Source organism: Callospermophilus lateralis, chromosome 16 (assembly GCF_048772815.1).
Source record: "Callospermophilus lateralis isolate mCalLat2 chromosome 16, mCalLat2.hap1, whole genome shotgun sequence".
Taxonomy (NCBI): domain Eukaryota; kingdom Metazoa; phylum Chordata; class Mammalia; order Rodentia; family Sciuridae; genus Callospermophilus; species Callospermophilus lateralis.
The window spans coordinates 50,713,451-50,734,252 of record NC_135320.1 but is presented as its reverse complement, the minus strand read 5'-3'; the positions used below and the strand labels follow the sequence as shown (position 1 = coordinate 50,734,252).

Below are 20,802 nucleotides of genomic sequence, written 5' to 3'. Positions count from 1 at the left end.
TTCCATTAATAAAAAATAAGAAAAAAATCTAGCTATGAAAAAAAAAAGAATCTATAACCTTTCTTAAAATCAATGGTTTATTAAATTACCATGTTGGGTAACTTATTTAATGATTTCAGCTCAGAGAAAGAATGATATGTATGGATGTCTTACCTTGGTTCACAAACAGTTTATTGTGTTGAAGATTTAGGTTTAATACAGGCACAGCCCAAATATTTTGGTGTTGATTTTTATCAGTATATTCAAGATAAATATCATAAAATATAGGAGTAGGAAAGTCAGCTAATATTTTAGAGATAGAAATCTCACACTGGAAAATAAAAACATCACAATTGAAAATTTAGAAAGCATATTTGTTATTCTTAAGACGATGTTTTGTTTTAGTTTTGCAAAATAAATATTTTTAAGTTATCTTGTTTAATGCATTTTCATATGACTTACAAAAGGTGAATTCACAAATATGATTCTTTTATAAGGGCGCCCCCCAAAATCTAACATTAACTGCTCTGTTCTTGATCTACAAAACACACAGAGAAGGTATGTCTTCATTCTCAATATTAAGTGTACATCAGTGAAAGGATTTTGAAACTACTGTCCTATGGAATGAAGTCCCAATTCTTCCTCCTTATGTACAGTGATCTGTGATTTGGCTCCCCCTAATAGAGCTAAGTTTATCTTCATACTAGTTTATGGTCATCCATCCATATGAATCTACTGCTGTTTCTAACTATGCCATGCCATATACTTTTTGATGTATTAATATAGATTCTGCCTGAATTTCCTTTCCCACTGTGTTCTCCTGTCTAGCTCATATTCATTATATAAACCTATGTACCACTCCCTCTGTAAAGCCTTTCTGTATTTCCCTGGGAACTGGTACCTTATGCATATTTATAGTGTAACACTTCATTACATTCTCTGTAGTTCTCTGTCTATATAGCTTGCTTTGCCTCCTGGGCTGTGAACTACTTCAGTGGGAGCAAGGGTCAGTGGAATAAGCATGGTTTTAACCCTAACAGAACACTGACTCCACAGTTCACCTGATATAAGACTTTGAGTAAATTATCTCATTGTATTAAGCACCATTTCCTCATCTGTAAAGAAAGAGGGGTTCATCAAATAAGATGAAGAATAAGAACATCAAATACTTATTTTATGGATCAAATGGGGTAAGAATGATAAAATACTGAGCATATAGCAGCAGGTGCTTAACAAATATTGATTCTCCTAGCCCATGGTAGGTACACAATAACATTTTTAAGAAAACAATAAATAATTTCTGAGAATAAAAGTAAATTTGTGTTCATTGTAGAAAACTTGGAAAATATAAGGAAAAAAATCATCTCTAATCCAACCATCCAAAGATAACCACCCCAAAATGAATATTTTCTTCCAACCTATATTCATAATGATATTTTTCATTATGATTTTGTTCTATGTAGGTGCATATATATTTTAATAAGAAGCATTTTTGTAGACCACTGAATGTCTTTCAAATGTTTAATAGCTCACAATATTTCTTTGTACCATACTATAATTTCAAAATGAACAATAAGGACAAGAAGGAGAAACAAAGATGTGGAGAGAAAAGGGAACCCAAGGAGAGAGAAAAGGATATTTTTTTTGAGGGTAGGGGTGAACTCAGGGGCACTTGACCATGGAACCATATCCCCAGCTCTATTTTGTATTTTATCTAGAGACAAGGTCTCGCTGAATTGCTTAGCACTTTGCTTTTACAGAGGCTGGCTTTGAACTCACGATCCTCTTGCCTTAGTCTCTCAAGTTGCTGGGATTATAGGCATGTGCCACTGCACCTGGCAAGGATATTTTCTTATGTGTAATAGGGAAGTCGAGTGAAGAAGTAACTTTGTGTGAGTCACCAAAAAATGAAGGTGCATTCAACTTTATTCCAAAATGATTGGAAATAGTATTATATCTTAAAATCAATATAGACCAAGATTATGAAAATTTAACATTATGGGATGTTTAAGATTCTATAGATGCCAAGGTACTCTCTTCATACTGATTAAATTAACATTTTCTGTGTCCAAATGATAAAAGTTATAATACTTAATAAAACTACTCCTTACTATTCAAACATTTTTTATTTCAAATATTGACATATTATTCCAATTATTGCTGATGTGACAGTTTGAAAGATAAAGCTGAAACTTAGACTAATATAGTTCAAACTTACACTTTGTTGATAGGTTGTTCCAAAAGAATAAGCAGCATTTAGTCTTGTCTCAGTGTCTGGACAAAGCTACAGCAAAAGAATATAACTGATAAATATCTTTCACAAGTGTTTTTCATAGTTCTTAGCTACCACTTGGACATAAGCTTGCTATAAAACTTATTTAATATACAAGGGAATGAAAAATTAAGGTAGTATATTCATAAGGGAATGAAAAATTAAGGGAGTATATTCATCATAAATTATAGTCATTATTTTAAAAACAGTTTTAAGAAATTCTAGCTTAAAGCATCAGAAAACAAATTAGCTTGGTATATAGCTGCCACTCTTCAAGCAATAATTTAGTCTTTTCTTTAGGCAAAAATGAAAAATATTTGTAATTCTTTAGCTAGAATCATGTTCACCTGTAAAACACCTCCTTCTAAAGTTTGCCACTTGAGAAAATTTCCTCTTATATCATAGGAAGCAGCAATAAACTTCAGTTTTGTATTCTGCTTAAAGAAAAACAATAAAATAATGTTTAATACTCTGAAGCCAATATAATATCCCATAAAGCAATTTTCACCATTGACTAATCCTTTTTCACTGTTGATAGTTAAAACTTAAATTCAAATTTCATTTTGAATCTAGGTTAATCTAAGTATATCTGTAATTAAATACATGCAAAAACTGAATTTATTTTTTGCATAAAAATTATTGCAGAATTGAGAGTGAGGTTAGTGATAATCTCCTTTCAAACCTGTTAAATGGGGGATGAACATAGGGGAAAGGTATCCTTCTTTCCTTCTGGGAAGATAAATAGAAGTGAGAATTAGGACCTGTGAAGTGCTGGGAAATATCACAGACCCCAATCAATCTTGGGAAACACTTCTCAAAACTGTGGAGACATATGAGAACAGAGAATGTTTTGCACAAACTACTCTTCACAATTTCACAAGTATGTGTAATGTTATAACCACATATCTTAGAAGTATCCATATACTCAAGTAAGACAGCTAAGCTCTACACTGTTTAGCTTCTATAAGTAACTGATTTAGTAACTAAACTTTAAAAAATAATCTTAAAAAATTGTGAGCAGTTAACTTTCTTATTACCACTTAAAGTTGCAGATAAAAATGCAGTTATCATCTAATGATGTAGTAATTTGTACCTGGTTTTGTCCTGTAAAACTAAAATTTGCTGGAAGAGGAGCAGTACTGAGTATTTGAGGTGCCAATCCAGCCTGTTCTCCATAAAATAGCCATGGAAGATTCTGTCTCCTATAATTAATTATAATTGTTTTAATAAAAACAAGAAACATTTCTGATTATTAATATTTGTGAAAATAACTGCACTGAATTCGGTCAAAACTAAATTTCATCAATTAAAATGTCCATACCAAAATGAAATAGAATGAACAGTGCTCAGTCCAGCAGTCTTTTCAAAGACTGACTGAAATAGTCGACATGCATCAAATGTGACAGTGTCAAGAGAATTCATGTTCATCACGCACATATTTCCAAGAGCTTGGCAAGACGTTAGGTTGGCATACATCTACAAAACAACAATGGCAAAGAAATTTATCATGACACTAATAGCCTAAACAAAAATTCATATAAAAATTTTGCTTCATTTTATCTATTCTATTAATTCTTTTGCTTATAAATGCCTTTCCTCTAGCTTAAGTAGAAACTTTCCATGTGGGAAGAAGAACAAGAAGTTATATTTTAATTATAATTTTCGGCCAAAATATAAAGACAATCAACTGAAGAGAAAGTAAAAACATATAGCATGATATTTTAAAAAAACTATTACGTAAAATACATTTGAAAGTAGAATAATATGCTTGTAAATTATATCTGATCATATAAATCTAGTCCATTTTGTTTAAGTAATCTGTTTATGAACAATAAAATAAAATCATTTTTTAGTTTACTTCTCAAACTTTTTTTTCCTCAATTTTTCTTATTAGGAAAAGGGTGCTCCATTTTCAGTTATTCAAGTCAAAAACTTTGAAGTGCATTCATTTCTCTTCCTTCCCATATCCAACTCCTCAGTAATTCCTGTTGGTTCTGTCTTCAAAGAAGAGCCAAAGGTAAACACCTCTCTCCATTTCCATATCTCCCTTGTCCACTGTTTCCCTTTTTCTCACTCAGATTATTATAATATTGTCCTAAATTCTCCCTTAGGACAAAACTTCTGTCCTTGCCACAAGAAAATCTAATCTCTATGCTACAGCAATACTTTCAAATCCTGAAGTTAGGTCATGTTTTCCTTTGCAAACAATCCTTCTATCTTCCTAGGATAAACTCTGGGTCCTTGTTAGAGCCATTCCCTACACCTCATTCCCTGCTCACTGTGTCCCAGCCACGTTAGTCCTCTTCTAGTTTCTTAAACATGAACAAGTCAGTGAACTCGTGCTTTTTGATTTCTGCTTTTGTTGTGGTCTCTGCTAGATATTTGCAGGGATCACTCTCATTTCTTTCAGGTCTTTACTAAATATCACCCTCAGAAATGTTGTGCTAACCACCCTATATAACAAAGCACCTTCCCTCCCATGTTATTTACCCTGGTTTATTGCCTTTGTAGCACTTAGCCCTGACATTTACTGAGTCTATAAACTAGTGAAGGGATTTTTTTCTTTTTCTGAAATATCTAAGCAGATTGAGAAGAAGGCCTGACACACACTAGGTCATCAATTAACATCTACTAAATGATGGTCAGTTTCATGAACACTCAATTGTTGCCAAATCAGCTTGGAGATATTCAATTTGTATATATAGAATAATGTTTTCTTTAGGTGTTCTCCTTCAATCCATTGGAAAGGGTTTATTCTTCTTATAGAATATGACCAAGGAGATAGGTACTTTGAGAAAAAACATTTATTAGGGTAAGAAATGGAACCACGATTCTTCAAAGTGAAATAAAACTTAAAAAAAAATTCAAACTTACCCAACATGCAATTGCTGTTGACTGCAAATACTTTGCAAACCATTCTGAAGCTGAAGACATACCCTGTAAGCAAAAAATTGAAGTTTAGTTTTAAGTTCAAATGAAGACTGCTCAATCCCATACTGTTAGGAAGACATTAGTATATATATTGTTAAGTGAGAAATTACTACTCTTACTTTCTTAATGTTAGTGGAAAGACAGATTCTAATAGCAATTCAAAATTTAATTCTAACCAATGTCAGTTATCACAAATAAGATTGCATGCAATATAATGTAACTTGGGCAAAGAACATAAAATGAAATCTGTCAATAGTGCAGAAAATACATGTGCCTGTTTTGTTGATACAAAAAATAAAGTGGCATAAAAGAAAAGAAAAATAATAAATCCTGAGAATTGAGTGGTTAACTTCTGTTGATTTAGAATAATTATAAATACTGTATTAAATTGACAAGTATTACAAAATTAGGGGCATGATTTCTCAGTAAGAGATTTGGGATATACAGAATAACTAACATTTAAAATCTCTAAGGTGATGCTTCCCAAACTCAGAGGGTATTAGAATTAATTTGAGAACACCCTAAAAATAGAAAATGACTAGTTTCATTCCAAATAAAATCAATGAGAAGCTCCAGGATGAGACCAGGGTTTTGAAAGCTCTGGATATAAACTACTAAGAACCACTGTTTTAAAGTTTTTTTGAATATTCTGCTAAAAAACGAAACACAGAGAAGCACCATTCAGAGTAAACAGGTCATGAACAGAGAAGATACAGAAAATTATGTAGAACATGGCACCAGTTGATATGATTATATAACTTTGAGTGCACGAACTAGAGTATTATTTCACTATTAAAAATTATAACCATGCAAGGTAAGACTGAAACAATACAGAGAAATCAAGGAGGTGCCTACAGAATAAAAGAGTCATGTCAAGAACACAGGAGCTATCTTGAAGGAAAATCCAAATTTGGGACAACTTGAGCTTTGAAAAGAAGAATAACCAATAGATTATAAAAAAAAAAGATTACAAACTGAGAGAACAAAGATTGCATGAGTTCATGGTAAAGATTAAGAGAAAAAAGAAAGCACAAAGAGAATAATCTTCCTTGTAGAAGATTATTAGCTAACTAATATAGAATAGCAGAATTGTGAAATCATTAGAAATGGCCAATTTAATAATGTATATTGCATGCAACATAAGGAAACTTGGGCAAAGAACATGAAACAAAATCTGTCAATAATCCAGAAAATACATGTACCTGTTTTGTTGATACAAAAAATAAAGTGGCATAAAAGAAAATAAAAATAATGAGAAAGTTCATCAATAGATACTAAAATGGATATTTACATAGAAAAATCACAAATTAAAATCTCAGACTAGTTTATCAATCACAGTGCTTTTATAATAGAGATAGTGGCCAATGCAACTGTGACCAAACAACCAAATTAGTGTTACCAATAACTGGATGACTTGAACTGTTTTTTCTTGTTTCAGTGCAAGAGACTATACACAACCTATAGAATTTTCTTTTCCCCAAAAAAGATTCTTCACTGAGTAAACAATGATGCTTCATTAGAAAACAATCAGAAAAATCCAGGAAAACACACACACAAACAAATGCAAAATGGGACAAGCATCTGCTGTAGATTTAAAAAACTAAAAAGATTAGTTGCAATGTGGGTTTCTTAATTGGAACCTAGGTACTCTCCTTCAAAAAAAGAAGAAAGAAAAAAAGGGTATGATTAGAAGAATTGAGAAAATCTGAACAGATATTAGATAATTCTATTGTATTAATCTTAAATTTTCAGGATATGATGCTAAGAAGATGCCTTTTTTCTTGATGGATATACATTAAAGTATTTAGAATAAACTGTCATTATGTCTACATCTTATTTTCAAATGGCTTAGGGAAAAATGTGTATATATGTATGTATATCTACATATAAGAGTCTCTTGTTTCTGGGGCAACTGGTTCTAGGACCCCCACAGATATTCAAATGCACAAATGTTCAAATCTCTTATTCAAAATGACATGGTATTTGCAATTAACCTAAGCTATATTCTCCTATATACATTAAATCATCTCTAAATTACTTATAATACCTAACACAATGTAAATGTTATGTAAATAGTCGTTATACTGCTGTTTGGGGACCAATGACAAAAAAAAGTTGTCATATTCAGTACACATGCTATTTTTTTCCTAATACAATCAATCTGCAATTGTTTGAATTTGTGGATACAGAACCTATAGATACAGTATTAAATACCATTACAGTATGTAAACAATATTTACATACATAAAGTGAAATAAATTAATTGTGGCAAAATATTAATAATTGGTTAAACTAGGTGAAAATGTATGCACAGTCATTCTTTCAATTTCTCAGCAATTTAAAAATATTTCAAAATAAAAATTTTTGAGATACACACCTACACAAGATGCTAGCTCACTATTACTGTCTTTGTGAAAAGGGAATGAGAAAACACTGACCATATGTATGGAAATTCTTTACTGATTGGGAGGAATATTCCCAGAATAGGATTCAAAGCCCTTGTTATAAAATTATACAAAAGTAACTACATTCAGAGTTTGTGCCCCAAGAAAACTTTTGACTTTAATATTCAAAATAGACTTTTCTAATCAGGAAGAGTGTTGTGTTGTAGAATCAATCAATACAAGTATTTAAGTCTAACTAGCAATTCGAGTCTCAACATAAGTTAGTAAACATGCATTGTTTTATCAATTAAGTTAATTTCATGTTTAATTCCTTTAAACCAGTCCCTCAGAATTGGACTGATCTACAAATGCACAGACATAATTGAATTCTTATCCCTGCCAAAATGAGGAATGGGCCAAGATACTCATAATATCTTAATTAGATTTTGTTTCCATGATTTACACTTTTGTCTACACAGAATCATCTTATCATAAACAGCAGTTATGATATGACTTAGATGTGGGGATTCCAAACTTGTCCTTGTGAAAGCTTGTTTTCAGGAATGGTATGTTTAAATGAAATATATTCACTGGATCAGAATTAACTTTAAGAATAATCCCTCCTTTCCTAAGGGAATGGCCCTTCTTTCCTCTGAGGAAGGGGGCACGTGGAGGTGCTGGTGCAAGAGAAAATGACATGGTGAGAAGACTCGATGCACTGAACACATGAGTAAACTGAAGAAAAAGTGGGATTCCAAGTGAGAGATGAAATTGTTATGAAGAAAAGGAAGTTTTAGCTAAGACTTCTTGAGATCCAGGATTTTACAACTATATTAAAAATGTCAGTAATGAAAAAAAATGAGGATAATGAGCCCCAGATTTCTTATTATTAGAGCAGGTACTTGAAACCTGTCAAAAGGAATGGGTAGAAGGAATCTTAAAGATATCAGTATGAACTCATTTCTTTTAATATGTATGCAGAGATAGATGTAGAAATAGTTATAGATGCATGTATGCATATAAGTATGTGTACATGTGTTTCTGGCCATGTCTGGGTATGAGGGCACATTAATGGTGATAATCTTTGTTACTAAATATTACCCTCCCAAATTTATAGAGAAATGACTGATATGGGGCTGGGGAGATAGCTCAGTCAGTAGAGTGCTGGCCTCACATGCACAAGGCCCTGGGTTCAATCCCCAGCACCACCAGTTGCACTCCACTTGTGTGTGATGAATTGAAATGCATTCTGCTGTCATGTACAACTCAGGAGAACAAATAATAAATTAAAAAAAAAAAAAAAAGAAAGAAATGACTGATTCCAGGGCTGGGGCAGGAAAAGTACAAGGTAAGTCTGGAAATCATGTGCCAGAAAATAAGGAAATAATGGGGACATGTCACAAAGACACAGGAGACAAATGGAAGAGGCTTCTATTGGCCAAATCTAGTGTAATCTAAGCACCAAAACAAGTAATGTATTTAGATTATAATCAATTGAAAAACTAGGGACCAGTAAACCCATACTGATATTATCAATAAATGTATACATGTATATAAATGATATATAGTAGAATTCTATTAGTAAATGTGGAAGAAATGGTGAAAACCAAAAATTAACTTTTGGTAACCATTATAGCAGTGGCTGATAAAGGCAAGTGTCATTAATGGAGATGGAAGCTAATAAGCTTAGTGAGAAAGAGAAAGTATAATCTTAGAAATTCTGCTGACAAGATGGGGTAGAGAGGGAAGGTGAGAGGGAAGGGGAGGGGGGATAGTAGGAGTTAGGAAAGGTAGCAGAATAAAACAGTCATTAATATAGTATTATGTAAAAATGTGGATGTGTAACCGAGGTGATTCTGCAACTTGTATTTGGGGGTAAAAATGGGAGTTCATAACCCACTTGAATCAAATTTATGAAAGATGATATGTCATGAGCTTTGTAATCTTGTGAACAACCAATTAAAAAATTTAAAAAAAAAGAAATTCTGCTGACAAAAGTAAGTGGAAAATGGTAACTTTATAGTAGTCATGGTAACTTTATGGCAGGTGATCAAGGTTAATATCATCAGTGGTGGGACCCTGAATACCTCCTGATATAATGCAATGTATTGAGAAAAGTGCATCATTTTTGTGGCTTTCTGCCAAGCAGGAACTGAGTATAAGGAAACACTATGCAGACCCAGGTTGAAGGGTCATCCTACAGATGGTAATCCCTATAAGCTTCAAAACTGTCAAGTTCAAGAAAGTCAGGGAAAGAATGAGACTGAAAAGATAAAAGGAACATGACTTCTAAAGGATTTGGGATCTTAGGCAAAACAGACATTATTGGGTCTTTTGACAAAATTATTTCAACTTGAATTATTTGAAAGAGGAAAAAATAGAATAAAATAAAGGCCTGCAAATTTGATAATCAGACTGAGAAAGAATTCCCCAGAAGATACACATTTTGTTGCAGATGAGCCAGTTTGAGGATAATCTCAGAATTTCCTACATATATTTCAATTTTAGCATTTAATTTGCCATTTTGAAACTATTTGATACTTGCCTGTCACCCCCACAATATTATTCTGGACGAAAGGAATTTTGCCTTTTTCAAGATACCAGAATCCACCCTTGTTATTATCTTCATGTCCCTCCCAATCACTTCTACTTATTTAACATGCAGATCACAACCTATCTTCCATAAGCTCTGCTGGCATACTGGATATCTTCAGTGTTTACCAGCTCCTATCCTAACTAACTCCCAGTCAGTAACATAACCTCTATTCTTGTTCTAACTCACCCTCTTCTCTTATTTTACACCCCAGACCTTATTATCACCAGCATGTGATGCAAAATCTCTAACCCTAGTTCTCAGTATTCTCATTTATAAAACAAAGAATCTGGCTGGACATAAAACAATCCTTGTTTTTCCAATGCCTATTATGTACTGGCACTGCAATGTAGGTATTACTATTATTATGTCCAACTTACAAAAAACTGAAGTGTAGAAATATTAAGTAAATTTCCCAAATAATCAAGAATAAAAAATTAATGACCAGGGTTCAAATCTAGAGTCCATGATGCTCTTCATTGCATTATACTGAATCCTTTATAGAACCTATATCAGATATTTTCAGTTTAAACATTTTGTGATTTCCTTGAAAAAGCAATGAGCTAAACTATGATGCTCAGTTGTTAGACTAAGGGTTCTTAGATTGATAATTTGTTTCAAAGTGATTTAAAAACTTAAATGTTTCTAATTTTTGTCTGAATAACTACCAAAGGAGAAATGAAGAAAGATCCTTCACAATCAAGAAAAAAAGTGAAACATACTCACAAGCTCTCCAAGACGTGCAGTTGAAAGTAAATGTGAAGGAAAACTCCCTTTGTTACTGAAACATAATCCTCCTGTCTTCATAAATAAATAAGGGGGGAAAAGACCTAGTTTATGGAAAGTTATAAGCAATTGAATTAAAAACACATACTTTATTAATTTAATTATTCTTACTAAAATGTTAGGTTCTGAACATGCACAGGACCTGCTGGCATTAATGAATGTTGGTTCACATCGGATACACCTGTTCAACATACAAAAAAAAAAAAAAAAAAAACACTTTTAAAAATGTTCATGAATTATACTAAACCTCATTTAATTGGAAACTTTTTTAAAAGAGAAAAACAAATAAGTTTATTAACATATATATTTCATATATACATGGGAGACACCCAGAGAATTAAAATGCTGGATTAGAACAGATTCATTCAACTAAGCAATTACTTAAATAAACAAATTAAAAATATTAACACTGATTTAAATAGTCTTATACTCCTCTTTGTGCTTTAAGGCAAGTATAAACAAATAAAATTAACCAATAATAGAAGACTATTTTCTTACCTATACATAGGAATGCATAGAATGAATATACTGAATAGCAAAGATGGCAAAGTCACTCAACTAACAAGAGTCCCCAAAAACTCATATAATGAAACTAAATCAATATTTACAAGTAGTTATATCAAATATACTTTCCTTAGTTTATCTGCCACAAAGCAAAAAGGAGGCATATGCCTAAAAGATGAGTATATCTATCCCTTCATCAAACTCATAATCAATACTTTTAGATAAAGTCTATTCACCATCTATTTATTTTAGGAAAATATATTTTTCTCTATATATTAATATATATTAAAGAATGAGATAAAGTGGGTTGGGGATGTGGCTCAAGCGGTAGCACACTCGCCTGGTATGCGTGCGGCCCAGGTTCGATCCTCAGCACCACATACAAAGATGTTGTGTCCGCCGAAAACTAAAAAATAAATATTAAAAAAAATTCTATCTCTAAAAAAAAAAAAAAAAAAGAATGAGATGAAGGACTACTGGGGACTCTGATGAGTTTATATGAACTATTACTTGCAAGAAAAAACAGGCAGGAAATAGGGCTGGGGCATGAGGTAAACTCCAGGTCTGGGGAGATTTTTAAGGGGCCAACTTGAGGATCAGCCCAGTAGTCAGTTTCAGATGTTGCAACTCAGGTCAGTCTGAGAGAAAAGATGATCCAATGTTAAGTATCATTAGGAAAAACCATTTAACTATTTTCTATATAAACATTGGGAAATGAAAAGAAAAACTGTGCTTAGAGGGAAGTCAATATGAATGCCTCTAAAACATAAAAACAAAAAAAGAAAAACCCAAAAAAGCTGAAATTGCAATAATGTGTTTAAGTTAGAGGGAAGTGTGTGTGGTACACGTATGCATAAAGGGGGAAGAAGAAATAGAGAATAGGGCTGTAAATCAGGGTACCTGAGTTATTATAATTGTAATATCTATTAAAGTTTTCCTAAAAAACATTATAACAAAGGCTTTCATATCATACTTGGTACTTAATTATAGATTATGTCCAAATTATATAATAACAAACAAAATAGCCACCTTTTGCTTAGCAGTTACTATATAGTACTATGCTAAGAACTTTACATATTCATTTTTGAGCCATTATAGCCTGTTAAGTGAGTGATATAGTCCCATTCTAAAGACAAAGGACTTTCTAAGTTATCTAGAGTAAAAAATCTAATAGATTGAGCAAAGATTTTAACCCTATTTTGTCTTGTGCTGTAGTCCTCAGTTCCTTTAATTGTTCATGTCTACTTCTATCCTTCTTGAGTTATTGTGAAAATTAAATGAAATGACAGCACTTTCTAAAAACTGAAAATTACACATAAATATGATATTAATAAAGCCGACCTCTATTATACTACTTACCTGTTTTCTAAAGCATTTGCTTTTGTAAAAGAGTTTTCAGTATCATCACAAAGCTCACAATTTGCTTGAGGCAACAATGTTCCATTAACATTTCTTTCCACTAAACAATTTAGAAGAAAAATTAAGATATAACTAACTCATAATGAACAGATAAGCTTCTTTAATACTTAGAAAATAGTTAATAAAACCCATTTAAAATTGTAGTTTCTATAACTTGGAGAGCTTTTGATAATATTTCTTCACTATTATCAAAATATTTTAGTTACGTAAGATTTTTAAATATTTCAGTTGTCTAGTGATTAACTTGCTTACAAATATGGCTGACACTCAATACCTTCTCTTTGTTTTTTTGGTATGAAGGATTGAACCCAGAAACACTTTACCACTGAGCTATATTCCAGGTCCTTTTCATTTTTTATTTTTGAGACAGGATCTCACATAGTTACTTAGGGCCTTAACTTAGTTGCTGAGGCTGGCCTCAAACTTGGGATTCTCCTGCCTCAATCTCTCAAGTCACTGAGATTTACAGGCATGTGCCCCACACCTAGCTTGTACCTTCTCATTATTTAACTTGGAATTTGTCTCAGTATCATTTATTAATCAGTCTTTTCCTCAATGATACAAAATATCACTTTTTTACATGTCAAATTTCCATATGAATTAGATCTATTTTCCCTCACCCCACCCACCCCAATACTAGAGACAGAACCCAGAGGCACTTTACTACTGAGCTACATTCCCAACTCTTTGACAGAATCTTGCTATGTTGCCAAGTCTGGCCCCAGACTTGCAGTTCTCCTGCTTCAGCCTCCTGAGATGCTAGGATTATAAGCATGTTCCACTTCAACCTGCCCTGATTGGATCTATTTTAGTTCCATTTTAAGTTTGATCAATCAGTCCTTGTCCTCACATGCCAGCCATACATACAACAGCCATAAAATATGCATAACATCAGATGGGATAGCTTCTTTTTTCCTTCAGAATTTTCTTGGCTTTTTATATATTTGTCCTGATAAACTTTAGAATCAGTTTATATATTCTCCAAACAAATAAATCTGGGTAGAATTTATTAGTATTTTCTTAAATACATAGGTTGATGGGAAAGCTAACATCTTTCTAATGTTTAATCTTTCCATTCAAAAATGATAAAAGTATTTTTCATTTATTAAAGCCTGCTTTTGTATCCTTCAGCAGCATTCAGAAAATTATACTAAGGAAGTATTCATCTAATCCTACATTAGTAAGAATCTTTTTAAAAATCAGGCAGGGCCTTATATTTTCTTCTCAATGCCTGCTGATATCTAAGGCACCATTAAATTTTGCATGAAAAACTAAAGAAATGCAAATCAAAACTACACTGAGATTCCATCTCACTCCAGTCCGAATGGCAATCATTAAGAATACAAGCAACAATAAATGTTGGTTAGGATGTAGAGGAAAGGTACACTCATATTGCCAGTGGGACTATATGCAACCACTGTGCAAAGCAGTATGGAGATTCTTAAGAAAACTCGGAATGGAACCACCATTTGACCAGCTATCCCACTCCTCAGTTTATATCCAAAAGACTTAAAATCAGCATACTACAATGACACAGCCACATCAATGTTTATAGCAGCTCAATTCACGATAGCTAAGCTATGAAAACAACCTAGATGTCCTTCAACAGATGAATGAATAAAGAAACTGGGTATATATACACAATGAAATATTTTGATATTCTTTATAATATCCTTGTAATATTCTTTAAAGAAGAAATAGAAATTATGGCATTTGCAGTAAATGATAGAACTGGAGAATATTATCCTAAGCAAAATAAGCCAATCCAAAAGAATGAAAGGCTGAATATTTTCTCTGATATGCAGATGCTAATTCATAATAAGGGGAGGGGTGGAGAATAGAGGTATTTTGGACTAGACAGAGGGGAGTGAAGGAAAAGCAGGGCATAGGGGTAAGAATGATGGTAGAATGAATCAGACATTACTACTCTATGTGCATATATGATTAAATGACCTGTGTAACTCTACATCATTTGCAACCAGACGAATAATAACTTATTCTCCATTTATGTATGATGTGTCAAAATGCATTCTATTGTCATGTATAACTAATAAGAACAAATAAAAATATATTAAAATTTTTTTGCACAAAATAAATTTTAAAAATACTATTAAGTAATCATTAAGTTATCTGACATCATTTATAAAATAAACACAAATAAAAATTTATCACTAGTGTTTTATAAAGAAGTTAATTCTTACCTAAAATATGGCCAGTGGGACAGTGGCATTTTCCTTCTGCAGTTAAGCCACTAGGGCAAGAAATGCAGTCCCAACCATCTTCAGTAACACCCTTCTAAATTAAACAAATAAACAAAAAACTCCTTTTAAATTAACTTTCTTCTTAATCATATAAGTTCAGTTACAACAATATGTAATTGAATCATACGAATATGATCCAATTAAAAATTCCCTTGAAAAGCTGAGCATGGTAGCACATGCCTATAATTCTAGGGGCTTGGAAGGCCAAGGCAGGAAGATGGCTAATTCAAAGCCAGCCTCAGCAACTTAGCAAGGATCTAAGAAACTTAGCAAGACCCTGTCTCAAAATAAAATATAAAAAGGGGTAGAGATGCCATAAACATATAAGTTATGATTCACAATGGGTGACTTTTAATGGTATATAAGACACATAAATTGCTAAAATTGGTTTATGACAATACTTACTTTTACCCATCAATAATTATATAAAAACTGGGCTTATTGTATGGTTTAGGAAAAACATATAATACATATTAATATAATTAATTTATATTAATATAAGATAGGTTATATAATAAACATCAGTAATTATAAACACTGATGTACCCTAAATTAATAGAGAACAATGCTAAAAGTAACTTAATGCCACAAATTACTTTAAAGTTTGGATGAAAAAGTGGATTTATCAATAAATGTTCCTATAGTTGACAATGCATTTATATAGGAGTATTTAAAAATTACAATAGCTTAACTAATGTCACTGAAAAATAAATCTGCTCTGGTATAATTTTTTGTTATCAGCTTTTTATCATCAGTAACTCAGGACTAAAAATAAATATCAAAATGGTAAATTTAATGGTAATAAATAGTTTAATTAGAATAACTGGTAACTTAATATCACATTATCAGATTTAATTTTTTAAATATGACCATGTGAAAAAACAGTACTATAAAAATCAGAACTGTCACAGAGACTCATAATATCTAAAATAATGGGAAAACGTATTTCTGCTTATTGAGAATTATCCTATATACCAAGCTAACAAAAATTCAAGACATTATTTAGCTATTTATTTATTTATTTTTTTGTGTGTGTGTGGTGCTGGGGATTGAATCCAGGGCCTTGTTAACTATTTTTGATATAATTGGTATTATATAATTTTTTTTACATCTTAGTTATCATTACAAACATCAATCATCATATAAAACTGTTGACCCAGTAGGTCTAAGACACTGAACTCAATCTGTACCAAAGGATATATATATCCCAAAATGCTTGATATATGTATTATCCATCTATTTTTATTACTGAGTTACTCTAAGAGGAAAAATAAAAATACAAATTTAAAAAGTGAAGAAGTGCATTTCTGTCTTTTCTAAATTTGCATAAAATTTCATTGATCTCCCCAAATTTACTCTAGTAAAAATAAAGATAGCTTAATAATTTTAAAGTTTGTGGGGGAATATTAAACATTATATTGGAGTTTTAAAAATGAAGACATTTATTACTTTTTAAGTTCTCCATACCATATTGTCTGGGCACTTTTTACAAAGAATGTCAGGTCCTCCATTACTAGAGATCATCTGAAATCCTGGCAGACACACACATGAAGTTCCTAAAACAAAAAGAGCCAATTTTGTCCTTAGAAAATACAACCCCAGGAATAGGAAAACTCAATAATTCTTAAGATCTTGAGTAATCAGTACTGTACAGTGGTTAACAGCAAGAGTCTTGAGCTAGTACTGTTTGAGATCAAATTTAGAAACATGCTCCCAGGTTCCAATCTCAGTTCTCCTACTTAGCTATATGGCATTCAGCAAGTTACTGAACCTCTCTCTGTGCCTTGCCTTCTTCAATAAAATGGAGAAAATAACAGTACCAATCTCTTAGGGTTAGTATGAGTATTCAATTAGTTATATGTAAGAGTTGTAAAAGAGTCTGACACATAGCTGGCATTGTATTCCTAATATTTTAATTGCAAGCATAACTATTAAACTGTTGAACTATTAAAACTATCTGCTATAAGAAATGTTACATTTCTATGTCACTAAATCACATACATACATTCATTGAATTTAAATTTAATTTGCCAAAACCTTATTGAGAAAATTACCTTCACTCAGATAAGTTTCCTCTGGAAAGACAATAAATGTCATTATTACTATCCAACTTGTTGGATACAGAAGTTTAGCATTCTCTAAGGAGTCATTATGTGAAATAATCACCAATAGGAGTCTATGTGGTACAACACATACATTATCTGTATTTATAATTATGAAACTAATACCTTACATTTTAAAGCCCGAATGCTTTCTCACGCTTATTTCCTTGCCTGAATAGCCTGATCTATCCTGTTCGATGACTTAAATAAGGATACATCAAATCTGAAGATGGCAGAAAGTTAACACCGCTGGTAATGAAACTGAAATTGAAAACACTTTAATTCTATTTTTAATAGAGGACAACATATTTCAAGAAGCTGGAGTGGGAACTAGGTCCAAATGATGCATTTGGGGGTAAAATGAAGACAAAACGATGTTTTGGAAATTTATAGTTCGATACTGGGGGTATAGACATGCGTTCTCCCAATTCTCAAGTTTAGGTCACACAAAAGATGTCACAATCTCTTCTGGGCTTCAATCTCCTTATGTGTAAAATAAAAAGACGGATCTCTAAATTTCTGCGGTTTGAGAAGCGAGATAAAAGGGGTATCTATCCAAGTTGACACTTCCTAATCTTTCCGGTCACCGGCACCTCTTCACCTCAACTACTTTTCTACGGTTTCTTTTCTACCTTCAGCACACGCTTTCTAGGTGCTGCTGTAAAAGCCCCTGTCTGATCCAAAGGGGTAGGGAACTGAAGCCGAGAATTACTGGCGACGGTTCCCTGGACTCAGGGATCCCCAATCTCATTACTGTGCAAACTGCATTCCTCCAATGTAACCTTTTCCTCCAGAGTCGGCAGCTCAGTTTTCTGAAACATTCCTCCTACAGACAAAAAGTTCGGGGACCGGGGACAGCACCAAGGCAGGAGTGTTACTTTTGCCTGGGTCCTCCCGAAACCCTCTTACCTTGGGCATCCCGCTTCTGGTTGTCCCCGCACGAGACACAGGTGAGTGCCGAGATATCGAAGTATTGGTTATGGTCGCACGTTTCCGGCTGCCGGAAAGGCAAGAAGTAGCCCTGGGCCTGGGAGACTCGAGGAAGGACCCACAGGAGGAAAGCAGTCACAGCTCCCGAGAAGACGCACCAGCCCGCCATCACCACCCAAGCGCCTCCGCGCGTCTCCATGGCACCGACGCCAGCGACGGCGCAGTCTCCAACACCCCATAAGCCTCTGCGGCGATTCCGCTGAGCTGATTGGACATCCCAGGTTCTGGAACTCTCACTCTGCGCGGTTTGGTTGCTAAGTTACCAAAACCGCGGGTAGGTGGCTGGTCCAAGAAAAGACGGATTAGAGGAGGACTGTCCACAGAGTCAGGAGGCTATTTAAAACGCGCATTTCAGACTCCGCCACGCGATACTTTAGAGAGACGTGAAAGTCAATGTTCTGGTTGGGGAAACAGAATACCTAAGCAAAGAATACATCCTGTTGTATAACATAAAGTAAGTACTGTTTCATGAAACTCTTAAATGATATGTACGTCAGAGTTTATCCAGTCTATGTAATTTTCACGATAAAGGAGACATGGTGTGTATTATAGTAATTTTCAAAAATTCTCACTGAGGACTAGGGGTGTAGGTCAGTGGTGGAGTGCCTAGCATGTGTGAGATCCTGTTAGTTCAATCCTTAGCTCTGAGAAACAAAGAACCCCCAACCTCCACTGATTTAAAATATGCAATTTTGGAGGTTTACTATGGCTCAAAATTGGGGGAAAACAACTTTCTTTCTAAATATTTCCTAGTTGGCTAGGTGCAGTGGCCTATGCCTCTAATCCCAGCTGCTAAGGAGGCTGAGGCAGGAGGATTGCAAGTCAAAGCCAGACTCAGCAACTTGGCGAGATCCTATGTTAAAATTTTAAATTAAATGAATGAATGAGTGAATGAATGCCTTGGGATGTGGCTCAGTGGCTAAGCACAACCTTGGGTTCAATCCCTGATCTAATAAATAAGTGAATAAATAAACATCCTTGGAGACTGTTAGCTCCCAAATATTTTGCAATTGCCTTCATAGCCAGTTTACAGGCCTTTAGGAAAAACTTACTTCTTAACATTTAAATCTAACTTCTGTTTTATTTTATTTTGTAAGATTGTTGTATTTTGTCTCTCTCTTTCTTTCTCCCCAGTAGAGTCACCTGATATATTTTTAAGGCACCTATTTATCAGGTAACTTTTTGCTTTTTCGAAAAAGTGCACTTTTTGTAAGAATGAGTTGTCTCTATTAAGGAGTGTATATATAGTATATAGTCTTAGTGCATGTGGAAAATGCATCTAAGGAAGTTCCATAACTGTAACCATTAGTTACCCATTAGTCCTTGCTCAAAAGACCAGCGTTTATCCAATCACTATTATCTATGACACAAGAAATTTATGTTCTGAAAGAAGTTCCTTAAAGAGAAATTCTAGGTGCCAGGTAGCTGGTGCTGTTGGGAAAGTGTCCCTACAGGAGACCTCCCAAAAAGCTCTTTAAGGCCCTTGCAGAGCGAGGATAAGTGGAAGTCTGAAGTTGCCTGCGGGGACTTTAAGTGTGCCTAATTAAGGGGAGGACTTAAGTAGAGGGTCTCATTAAGTTGATGAGGCTGGCCTTCAAGATGTGATCCTTCTGCCTCAAGTTCTGGACTTGCTGGGGCTACAGGACTGCTCTACAAGGTTTGGCCCTCTCTTCAGATTTCATCTGCACCATCAGTCTCTTTGGACCTCCAGGCTTCTGTACAATTTCTCTCCTGGGTATGGATCCTTCAGGCCTATGCTGGCACATCTCCATTAAGACCAGCCACATTCCATGTACTCAGTAGCCCCACTGTGGCTCAGGCTGCCATACTGGACAACACAGACAAATACTGTGTGGGAACTTATTCTCCCTGCCTCTTCTCCACCCTCCAAATTCTGTTCTTCATTGGCAAAGGAACATCTTTGGTTCCTCAAATGTCTCTACCTGCTTTCCTCAGTTTCCTCTTTCAAATAGTGCGATATAAACAACCTCATTGGGTTATTTTAAGGATTAAATATTTAAATAAGATAATGCATGTAAATTACAGTACCTGGTGGGTAGTGAGTCTCAATAAGTTAGCAATTAGCATTTTATTTTGGCCAAATTTGCTTTTAAAATGAGCTTACACATCTAAGGAACACTATTTGATTTTCATTGTATTTCTTTTAAGATACTTACTACATTACATGTGGAAGTACGGAGTTGGTGGTTGGTTATATAACTGTTAAGTTCCCTTTTATGACTGTAGGTTGCTTAGGAGCTGGGACCAAATCTTATTCATTTTTGTACCTGAGGAGTTCCTAACACTGGTTCTCCTTTCACTGTGCTTGTTACATTTCACAGGATCTCATCGTGTTGGCCTTGGTGAGCCTAATATGAGAATTTCAAGTAGACATGACCATATGGGGAGTAGAAGTTGAATGGAGGACAAATACTCTAAGTGATAAAGTTGGTAAAGGAATATTTTGGTGACCAATGTTGTCTTATAAAATCATTCCTTTTGTGCTGGGGATGTAGCTCAGTTGGTAGAGTGCTCACCTCATATGTACAAAGCCTGGATTCAATCCCTAGCACCATCAAAA

General features: G+C 33.8%; 1 protein-coding gene across 1 annotated transcript in view; it reads right to left on the bottom strand.

Moving 5' to 3' along the window:
• Positions 1–18,360, bottom strand: part of Tmem67 (transmembrane protein 67) — a 39,685-nt gene extending 21,325 nt beyond the window's left edge. The window contains exons 1-12 of the mRNA XM_076835941.1: positions 18,141–18,360; positions 16,597–16,685; positions 15,070–15,163; positions 12,809–12,908; positions 11,057–11,126; positions 10,886–10,960; positions 5,126–5,188; positions 3,573–3,727; positions 3,345–3,453; positions 2,599–2,685; positions 2,198–2,263; positions 154–310 (exon numbers count right to left, since the gene is read on the bottom strand). Coding sequence (XP_076692056.1) covers positions 154–310; positions 2,198–2,263; positions 2,599–2,685; positions 3,345–3,453; positions 3,573–3,727; positions 5,126–5,188; positions 10,886–10,960; positions 11,057–11,126; positions 12,809–12,908; positions 15,070–15,163; positions 16,597–16,685; positions 18,141–18,360 — 1,285 coding nt within the window. The remainder of the gene's footprint in view (positions 1–153; positions 311–2,197; positions 2,264–2,598; positions 2,686–3,344; positions 3,454–3,572; positions 3,728–5,125; positions 5,189–10,885; positions 10,961–11,056; positions 11,127–12,808; positions 12,909–15,069; positions 15,164–16,596; positions 16,686–18,140) is intronic.
• Between the last annotated feature and the right edge of the window lie 2,442 nt (positions 18,361–20,802).